The following is an 11551-nucleotide window of genomic DNA, read 5'->3' as shown; positions in this document are numbered from 1 at the left end:
GTTCCTCGCTCAATCTGGATACCGAGGTAATACGAGGCGTTTCCTAGGTCCTTTAGCTCGAAGTGCTTATTTAGTTTCTCGTACAGATTGTTGATGGTGGCTTCATTCTCGTTCAACACCAACAGATCATCTACGTATAGTAGGATATACGTCCAGGTACCGTCTTGTTCCAATTTCGAGTAAAGTCCTGGATCGGCTTTGCTACGATTGAATCCTTCATCAAGTAGAATTCGATTGGCTTTGGCGTTCCAGGCCCTTGCAGATTGCTTCAATCCGTATAAGCTGCGCTTGAGTCTGCAGACCTTCTCTTCATTTCCAGGTTGGATGAAACCCGGAGGCTGTTCCATATACAGGTCCTGGACTATGTCTCCATGCAGGAATGCGGTTTTGACGTCATAGTGTTTGACCGGTAAGTTCTTGGCTGCGGCGATACTGAGTAGAAGTCGTACGGTCTCGTACTTCACGACAGGTGCAAACGTCTCGTCAAAATCTTCGCCAAACTTCTGAGAATAGCCTTTGGCGACTAATCGGGCTTTATATTTGCTGAGTGATCCATTTTGATCATGTTTGGCTTTGAAAACCCAACGACAACCAATGGCCTTTCGATTTGGTGGTAGGTCTGTTAACTCCCAGGTGCCTTTTTCATGCAAAGATGATATTTCTTCTTTAGCAGCATCTGTCCAGTTCTTCCTTTCTCTCGGATTTAAGTCGGCGAGTTCCTCCCATGAGCTTGGTTCGCGAGGATATTGAACCGTTGCCTTGTACGTCAATCTCTTTGGTGGAATGCCCTTATTATCCCTTTCCGATCGTCTTGGAAGAATAGGAACTGATGGTCTTTCTTCAGATTCTTGTTCTCCATCAGATGATGATTCTGATTGTTCCTTTTTCGGATGTGACGTGATCAAGGAGTCAGCTGAATTAGTCTCTTTTTCCCCTTCTGGCTCTGATATGATGCTTTCTTCAAAGGTGTTGTCTCCTGTTCCTTCGTCGAAAGTGACAGTACGACTGAAGTGGACTTTGGCAGTCTCAGGATTGAGAATACGATAGCCTTTCGTTGCTAAGCCATATCCGACCAGGACTCCTTTAAAAGCTTTGTCTTCGAACTTTACTCGTTTCTCCTTGGGAATGTACGAATAGGCTTTACTTCCGAATACACGGATGTGTCCAATACGTGGCTTTGAACCACTCCAAAGCTCATAAGGTGTTACGTCAATGGCTCTTGTTGGCAGACGATTTTGAAGATAGGCGGCGGTCGTGACAGCTTCACCCCAGTAACGGTTCTCGAGTTGTGCGTCTAACAGCATGCATTTGGCCATTTCCGTCAAGGATCGATTCTTGCGTTCCGCAACTCCGTTCTGTTGTGGATTATACGGTACGGTCAACTGGTGTTCGATGCCAAGTTCCTTGAGATAATTTTCAATTTCATGGCTGATATATTCTCCACCATTGTCTGATCGAAGAGCTTTCGGGTATCTTCCGAATTTGGTCCTTACGGATGCAATGAAATCCTTGAATGCAGTTAGAACGGAGTTCTTGGTCTTCATCAGATAGAGCTGTGTAAATCTTGAGTAGTCATCGATAAATGTTAGTATGTATCGATTACCGCCAGGTGTCACTGTCGGCATTGGCCCGCATACGTCCGTATGGATTAGTTCCATAGGCTCCTTGGTCTTCGATGTAGATGTTGGGAATGGTTTAGATGTCATCTTTCCCTTTAGGCAACATTCGCAAATAAGCTTCCGTTGACATTCGGATAGCTTGATACCATCGGCAAGATTCTTCGATGAAAGAGACTTCACGGCATCTATGTCCCGATGCCCTAGCCGTCTATGCCAGAGGTGAATGCAATCGGCTGTATGCGAGTTGCTGGCAACTTTTGCTATTTGCTTGGTTTGAAGTCGATAAAGGAATCCATCCATCTTGGCGAAAGCTGCAACGTTTTGACCTTCCATGATTCTGCATTCGTCGCCTTCAAAAATGACAGTGTGTCCTGTCTGCGTCAAACGGTGTACAGAAAGTAAGCTGCCTCCTAGTTTTGGAACATAAAGGATGTTCTTCACAGCTATACTATGTACTTCTCCGTTTGGAGCGAGGCAGTCAATCATGCCATCGCCAATCCCTTCCGCCATTATGATTGAGTCGTCGGCGAGATGAATCTTCTCTGATTTCGGCGTTATGAATTTGAAATTCTTCCGATCGCTGGACATGTGACTGGTGGCCCCTGAATCCACATACCATGAGTTCGCTTGTGAGCCATTCGAAGCCTTGAAGGCTGTATACTCCCCGCTCGTTCTCTTTTCTACCGCTGCTTTACTTCGCTCACTTCGGGATGCAGCATGTTCTCGATCCAGCTTATCTTTGTAGCTTCGGCAGTCCTTCATATAGTGCCCTGGCTTGTTACAATGATAACAGACTCCTCTGCTTGGACGACGCCGTTGATTATTGAATCTTCGACCTTTGCTTTGACTTGAAGTCTGCAACGCTGTGTCATTCCTAGATGAAGCTGCTCTAGTCTCTTGACGTCGATTGAATTCGTCCAGTACTTTCGCTTTCACAAAGTCTAGTGTCAGATCTGCTTCCGGTCTCACTTCGAGGGCTGTGACCAAGACATTGTAAGATTCCGGTAGACTGCAGAGTAGCATGGCAGCGACGTGTGTATCAGGCAAATTTTCTCCGATTCCCCGTAACTTCTCGACGATCTCCAACATGGACCCTATGTGGTCTTGCATACTTTGGTCATCGTCCTTGAAGCGCATTTGATGCATCTTCCGTAGCAGGAATAATTTGCTAGTGATGTTCGCTTGCTCATGTAACTTCTGAAGTGTTTTCCACATGGAACGGGCAGTCTTCTCGTGAACGATATGAATTAGTTGATCGTCTTCCACAGACAGTGCTATAGCAGCTTGGGCTTGCTTGTCTCTCTTATCCCAGTCAGCAGGAGGTTCCAACGTAGGCTTCGGTTTCTCTACGACTTCCCATAGATTGTCTCTGGTCAGTACCATCTTCATTTTGAATTTCCATAGTTGATAGTTAGTATTGTTCAACTTCGTGACAAGAGATTTAAAGTCGCTTGAAGCCATCTTGTACGTGTTGACCGAAGACTAAGTCTAGTTATACTACTATACTAACTGGTACCCGACTGTCCTTAACATAAGTATTTATCCGTGGCTGAGCCCATAACCTGATAGATTTTCATAGCCTGTAGCTAACTTATATTAAAGAAATAATCCATAAGGAAGAGAGACCAAATAAACTTAACAAACTGTTTATTACACGAGTGAGTGAGTGAAGTGAGACTGATAGAAATTAAAACATAACATTGCTATTTATAGTAGTTACTAAAAAAACAGTATTAAGATATTAACCGGTTAAAAAACATATCGCCTTAATTAAATTACAGAGTTAATATGTTCCGAGTAGATAGGAGTCGCTTTCTCCAACAATTACTACACAAGAAATACATTAATTAAGTTGTATAAAAACCTATAACGAAACTACAGGTTTTCACACTAGTAGTAAGTTACCACACTTTTAGGCATGCAAATTAGCCGAAAATGATCCAAATTTGCATAATTCAGAAATCCCACTTTTGACTATGCAAATTAGGATCTAAATTTGTATAATTCAGAGATCCGACCTTAAACCATGCAAATGAAGCGAAAATGATTATAATTTGCATAATTCAGAATCCCACGCCTGTCAATCAAATGCGAGTCACGTGTGAGTCACGTGTGGTGTTGTGACGTAGGTAAAATTTGTAAGATATATCAGCAACAGGGTTTGAAATTATATTAGTTCGGGACAAAACGTAAAGCTATAATGAACTGGGAAAAACTACGGCTCGAAACTTTTAAAGATTACCCCGTTAGTAATATAAGACCGTCAGAGTTTGCGAAACATGGTTTTTATTATTTAAAGAAAGGCGACGCCGTTAAATGTTTTTATTGTGATATAACATTACATAGTTGGAAAGCTAATGATAAAGTAAATGAGGAGCATCGGAAATATTCCCCGGAATGTCCAATTGTGAAAGGGTTTTCGACATGCAACATACCCATACATTGTTCTATCGATGAGATAGGTAGAGATGTACCACCAACGGAGAAATACGTTTCAACTACAAGCAAATCCAAGACTGAAGAATATTGTAATAATCGATGTTGTACGCAGCGTGTTTTACAGGTTGTAAAAGAAAATGTCTGTTTAGGTGGTTTATTACTTATCCTTCCCATAACTGTACCTGTAGGACTTATTTGTGGAATGATATCTATGAACCCAGGAGTAGCGCTTCTTGGTTTTTATCCTGTACTCTTACCTATTTTAGATCAGAATTTTTTTAAAACAGGATTGTGTCAATGGTGTAAAAAACAAATCAAAGGATGAAATAAATTTTTTAAAAAACAATGTTTATTTGTATTGATTACATCACGATTAAATTCTGCGATAAACATTCCAAAAATTTGGAAATAAATTTAAAAAGCGTGTTTCCATCTGTTCCAAGTCTTGACGATGATAATAATCAACAGCGTCTTTTGAAAATACATTAAAAGTGGGGTCATACGCTAATATTAGGTTTCCATCTCTATCTCTATCTTCCAAAATATCTGGAAGATATGGAGATCTTGTAATGAGAGTAAATTTATTTTTAAATTTTTCGAAAGTGAAAGTTAAAAACATTAAAGAATACCTATATCTATGCAATTCTTCAATAACTACGTTAATATATAATAACTTTAACAAATTAATAGTATAACTAATAGGTGTAATAATATATATATTCCAGGGGGTGTCATTGTGTTGTCTGTTCTTTATGATCAAACTAGTGTTGAATTCATACAAAAGTTTTATAATTGCAGTATTTAATACCGATTCAACACTAGCTTGATCGTGACAAACGTATCCCAGAACGTGCGCTGCTGCATTCGAATCTTGACATTGATCAAGTTCATTTGGGTCGTATTTATGTATACTTCCTAGTTTACATTCCGTACTAAAAACGTAGCGTCCACAATTTCTGGTGTCGATAGAGGCCAATTCCGCCCATTCACCAGGACAATTTCGAAAGCGGTAAGATACACGTCGGTAGTAAGATACTTTAACGATGTTGTTAGCGCACAAGTTTTTAAACATTTCGCGACGTACAAGTTGATTAATAACATGCTTTGATATTTGATTGTTTCCTTCAAACTTTATACGATTGTTCTCAATTTCGATCAAACATAATGTACCTAATCGAGGTATCGCGTTTGCACCTTCTGATTTAATACTAATAGGTTTGTAACACACGTAACTCGAAAACCGATGATTTACATTTTTACGTGATTCAACAGCAAAAACGTTCGGTACGTCCATTTTGAATTTTTATTTCACCAAAAGGTTCACTATCTTGTAAAGTATAATTGACAGCGTTCTTTCTGGGGTTAAATTCTGTGAAAATAATTCCAAAAACTTGGAAATGAATATAACAGTTTTTGTTCTATTTTTCGCAACTCTAGGCGTGCATAATCAATAGCGTCTTTTGAAAATACTTTAAAAGTGGGGTCATATATTAAACCGATTTTATCTCTCAAAATTCTTGGAATATTTTTAGATTCTGTAAAGAGATTAAATTTTATTTTCATTTTTTCGAAAGTGAAAGTTAAATCCATTAACGAATGATTAAAGTTATGCAATTCTTCAATAACTACGTTAATATATAATAACTTTATCACATTAACAGTATAACTAATACGGGGATCACCATTAATATAATAGAAGTAATCATAATTGCCATTTTTATCCTTTATGATCAAACGAGTGTTAAATTCATACAAAAGTTTTATAATTGCTGTGTTTAATACCGATTCAACACTCGCTTGATCGTGACACACATACCCTAAAACGTACGCTGCTTGACTCGAATGTTGACATTGATCAAGTTCATGAGGGTAGTATTTATGTAAACGTCCTAGTTTACACTCCGTAGTCAATATGTAACGTCCGCAATCCCTGGTATCGATCGAGACTACATCTCTCCAAAAATCATATCGGTTACGAGATACTTTAACAATGTTGTTGGTCCACAAGTTTTTTAACATTTCACTGTGTACAAGTTGAGCAATAGCATACTTCGATATTAGATTGTTTCCTTCAAACTTTTTACGATTGTCCTCAATTTCGATCAGGCATAACGTACCTAACCGAGGTATCGCGTTCGCAGCTTGTGATTTAATACAAAAAGCTTCGCCACACGCGTAACTCGAAAATCGATAATTTATATTGTTACTTGAACCAAAAACCATGTGATGCATGCATTCTCCAACCCCGGAATCCATTTTTTGAATTTTTATTTCACTAAAAGGTAAATGATGGTTCACTATCTTGCAAATCCTTACCAATCCCAATCTTCACCTTCAAGTTCTAGGAAAGATGGATTGGCATTTTGAAAATCTTCGTAAGATTTGTTAGTGGCATTCTTTGAAAAAATCACTTCAGACACGTTATCAATGGATACATTGTCACGAAAGTGACCGGTTTTAGAAAAAGAGTATCGAACCTTAAAAAATGTATCCCTAAATCTAGACAGTGTATTTGATAAGGATGATTTAGAGGAATTGCCGAACCGTAAAGAATCGATTACAACACTAATATATAACAGCTTCAAGAAATTTGAGCTGAAGCTGTTAGATGTTGCGTAATTCTTGCGAAATGGGTTTTTATACGTCAGCGTAGAGTTGCATTCGTAAATGATTTTAACAATCGCCGTGTTAATTACTGCTTGAACAGCCTCACTGTCGTGACAAACGTATCCCAGAACGTAGGCCGCCTCTTTTCGATGTTGACAACGCCAGTTTTGTTTGTTATAGTACTTATGAATCCGACCTAGTTTACACTCCGTTGTAGGGATGTAAATACCACAATCAACCGTATCGATTTGACATAATGAGTCAACTGTACAGAAAGTGACCCAAGATAGTTCTACAACATAACTCTCCCGCTTGTTTTTCAAAATTTCTTCGCAAACGAGTTTTCTAATCACTGTGTGAGTTATTTTATACTTTCCCGCAAATTTCTGACGATTGTCTTCAATTTCGATTAGACATAACGTCCCTAACCGAGGTACGTTATTTTTACATTCATGTTCAATAATATTTTTTTCATTAAAATTGTACGAATAAATTTCTCTCATTTTTTGGGGAAGCTACACAAATAATAGTTTGATTCCTCTTCACTATCCCAGTATGAACATTCTTTTTCTTGACGTTGAGCTTTGTAACAAAACTGGTTACAATTGATACAAAAAAAACTATTGTCCAGAATCGCGTAAGCGTTTTCAATATTGGTGATTAAAACTTTACCGTATTGTTTATAAATGGCTTTTTTAAATTTTTCACAATTATTGTTAACGCAGTAATGAATTTCACCACCAATAGATGAGAAACTAGCAATATCGTCTTTTTCACAAAAAAGACAGTTTAGATCCTGACCACTCTGTAACTCAGTTTGGCCTGTGGTATTTAATTCCGAAAATTGTTTTTCATTCAAGTCTGTGAAAAGTAATAATATCTTATAAGAAACACGCACGTTGCGAGGGCCTCTTTTAAAATTATACATTTATAATATACACCCTTCTTAAAACGACTGATAAATATTTTTCGATAGGGACGCTCATTAATATGGACCCTTCTTTAAAATCGTTAATACATAAAAAACCAACAGTTAAATATTTTTCTAAGAAAACCAGGGATGACCTCGACGCTCATTACAAATTCCTAACTAGACTTCTTAAGCTAACAACCTTGAAAATTTCATATATAAACTGAACGGATTTCAAAGTTTCACATCATAACGCAAAAAAACTTTAAGTTTGAAAATATCTTCAAAGTCTAGAGTACTACTAGAAAAAATGTGTCCAGCAAAATCTTTTGACTCAAACGCTGTTCAACCGGCTGAGGAATTGTAAGTTATTTTAGCTAGCAAGTTAAAATTATTTTTTAATACCGGATCTATTTTATATATAGCGCTCTACCCCAACTCTGGGATATCGATGATGAATTGGAAGTTGATCCAATCATCATCCTCGAGGAAGATGATATCCCAGATGGCATGGAGGAGGAAATAAACGAATTAATCGCGAATTTTGATATGTTCGCCGAAGCGGACGACCCGGATGTGGTCTCTACGGAACCATCTGAAGAAACGTAAGTTTTTTTGTCTTATATCTAGCAAGATATATACTAATACTGTTTTATATAGCGCATCCGAAAGTGATGACGAGAATGAAAATGCATTTTATTCAGATACCGAAGATGTAGAAATTAATTTAGAGTAAGCTAAAAAACTATTTTGTTAATTTTAATCGAAATTAATATAGATTTTTACAGCGCCATGTATTCTTATATTACTCCCTGTTCATCCTGTAACCACTTCCAATATAATTTTCGTACCTTTTCCGGAATAATAAATACTAATACTATATCCTTTAAATTATTTTACTGCATGAACCACAACTGTATTCTCTACCATACATTAATTTGTCTCAGCTGGATGGAAGGACAATTCCATCCAGTTAATATCTATCAAACATCCACTAACTCTTACTACATTAACAACGCCCATCTTCCTAAATCCTACAATTACTTTCTACAAGAAGACCTACACGCCACGGATGACGAAATTGATCTAAAGTAAGTTAAAAAACCTTTTTTTGTTTTAAAAAACCGATTTTACTTATATATTTTTTATTATAGCTACATGTACTCTCGAATCACCCCCTGTCCTCGCTGTAAAAACTACTCTCCAACGAACTATTCTCTGTCAATCCAATATCAACTTCAAACTACGCACTACAAGCTTTACTTCTGCAACCACGAAGACTGTCCTCTCTATCAATCAATTATCTGTCTCAACTACTATGAATATTACTTGCCTATTGACCTTCTTCTCAATTCTAGATTCGCTTCACCTCTCTATCTTAGAAATATTCCTAATTATGTCTATCAAATAAATGAATAAAATATATATATATAAGTTTTTAAGAAAAAATGTCTCGTCATTTATATGAAGCTTAAACATTCTATTAAAAATCCCCACTAAAATACGAACACTGTAACCAATGTTTTTCAAGAGCCTCTCGAATATCAAAAATTAAAGCTAGGAAAGTTGTTATCCTTGACAACGCCTTATAATAATTCTTTAAATAGTAGATATCTAGGGGAAAACTTTATCATTTTCTTTTAACGCTTCATCCGAGAAAGTCTTAAAAAAACATGGGTCTCCCAGAAGATAATCCTCAGCCGCAGTTACAGGAGATGGACTCTCTGTAAGCTAAAAGTTTACTAGTTGTTTTTAAGCTTCTAGTTTCTTAAGAGTGTTTTTTATAGAACCCAAGTACCGTTAGAAATTACCGCAGCTTTAGCGGTAGAAAGGGCATCTGCAGGGTAAGTGATATTTATACCATTAAAAACTATAATTAAGTAAAAGTAGCTATGTATTTTAGAATCTTCGAAACTCATTCATACGCATTCGTACCGTGCTGCGTTTGTAAAGGAAGAGAGGTGTCTGAAATCGATAGAAATATTTCAAAGGCTTTCTATTGTAGAACTCTATCCTGTCCCCGCTATAATAAGATAGTGGGTATTTGCTTCCCCGTTTTTATGTTTAATATTCATTACCCCTGTCGCGGCCATCCCGATGATTTTAATACGGCATTTATGGAAATGTTTGATTATCCTTTAAATGTTTAACTCTTTTTCTAAAAAAATATTAACTTTTTCCAAATATATACCATTTATTATTGTTGTATTTTAATTTTACATGTTATTAAAAGATTTTTTAAAATTCAATTAAACAGTACGAAACCATTTGTTGAATGCTTAAAACACATTGAATATTTTGAGGATTACGTAAATTATTTTCGAAAGATTTTAACAGATCGGTTAAATTTAACGTGCTGCAAAATGCGTGAAAGGTAGTTTTATACTCGCGTTTAACATCCAATAGTTTTTTTTCAAAATCACCCAAAAGAATTCGAAAGGTGAGTAGCATATTTTTTATGAAAATTCTTTGATTTATAATAAAGTTAATATGGGTTGAAATAAACCCGTTCATGGGGTCTTGCATAATAAGCGCAAATACTTCGGGTTTAATTGTTACTGGAACGCTTTCGTCATATGTAAAGACAAGACCCAAATTCGTAATAGATATATAGATGTTTTGACAACGTAAAAATTTAATTGACGATTTCTGCATACAGGCCGCGAATTCAGATTTACGTTTGTTCAAGATGTACCATATTTTATACGGTATTAAAATAAAGTTTCCACTTTCAACAATAACTGTTGGTTCTACGTCTCTTCCCCGCGGACAAACAGTTACCGTTACACCGCTTTTTGTTAAGTGTAAGTTCAAATCGCGAAACATAGCCATATTTTTATAAAAATAGTATTACTCACAACACATCACGGGTATTTTTATTCAGGAACGAGCAGTGCAGTTTCAAACATTTACTTTCGATTGACTTTCCTAACAAAAACTCGGGGTCTTTTTATAGTAAAATATCTCCACTTAAAAATTCCATAATATTACCCTTAAGCGATAGAAATTCTTATACCTGATAATTACGAGAAAATAAAAACCTTGGGAGAATTCACACGTGATTTTTGAAAGTATAATTTTAACCCTTCGACCTTTTTTCCAAAAATATCATCCATTTTAAGATCGGAGCACCTTTCCCCCGAAAAATCCCTGTTTAAATTCCCACACTTTTTCGTTTTTTATAAAACCATTAAATACCAATTAAAGCTTTCCATCTGTGTAGGACGTGTATTGGAAAGCGTCTTTTAGCCTTCTACATAAACTCCACCCAAATCGAAGCAAAAAATACTTCTCGGTAATTACACCCAGGTGCATCGTATAAAAAAGCAATTATTTTTTTGATACAATGTAATTTAAAAAATATATTTCATAACCTAGGGGAATTCAGGTGTTCCAATCGTATATCTAATATCATTAAAAAGTATACCCGCAGCCAGATAAAAAAGGCAATTATTTTTGATACATTGCAATACAAAAAATATATTTTACAACCTAAAAGTATCATTAAGTATAATTAACGACTAGAATTCTCGGTAAATTACTTTTAAAAAATATATTTGATAACCTAGGGGTATCCAGGTGTTTGAAATCGTATATCTACCCATCATTAAAAAGTATACCCGCAGCCAGCAATTATTTTTGTTACATTGTATATACCTAGAGTATCATTAAGTATCATTAACGACGAGAATTCAAAATATATTTTATAATCAAGAGGTATCATTAAGTATCATTAAACGACGAGAATTCAAAATATATTTTATAACCAAGAGGTATCATTAACGACGAGAATTCAAAATATATTTTTATAACCAAGAGGTATCGTATCCATGAGAATTCCAACTTTTAAAAAATTTTATAGAAGCTATAATTATCTACGAGAATTCCTATCGTAATTATTACTGGGAAAAAAATATTTTTAAGCGTATAATTAAGCGTTCCCCGCGCGCTAGCGCGCGGGGACGCCGTGTGTCAC

General features: G+C 36.2%; 1 protein-coding gene across 1 annotated transcript; it reads left to right on the top strand.

Moving 5' to 3' along the window:
* The first annotated feature begins 9243 nt into the window (after nucleotides 1–9243).
* On the top strand, nucleotides 9244–10960 carry LOC149657608 (uncharacterized). The gene is made up of 3 exons (XM_089844805.1): nucleotides 9244–9301; nucleotides 9363–9419; nucleotides 9479–10960. The coding sequence occupies exons 1-3, from the start codon at nucleotides 9249–9251 to the stop codon at nucleotides 9723–9725; spliced, it is 357 nt and encodes a 118-aa protein (XP_089700931.1). The 5' UTR covers nucleotides 9244–9248; the 3' UTR covers nucleotides 9726–10960.
* The last annotated feature ends 591 nt before the right edge of the window (nucleotides 10961–11551 follow it).

This window comes from Phalangium opilio, unplaced genomic scaffold, assembly GCF_054372755.1.
Source record: "Phalangium opilio isolate 3A_F unplaced genomic scaffold, DU_Popi_V2 ptg000077l_1, whole genome shotgun sequence".
Classification (NCBI taxonomy): Eukaryota; Metazoa; Arthropoda; class Arachnida; order Opiliones; family Phalangiidae; genus Phalangium; species Phalangium opilio.
Note: the sequence above shows the minus strand (reverse complement) of the source record. Positions and strands in the feature narration are given on the sequence as shown.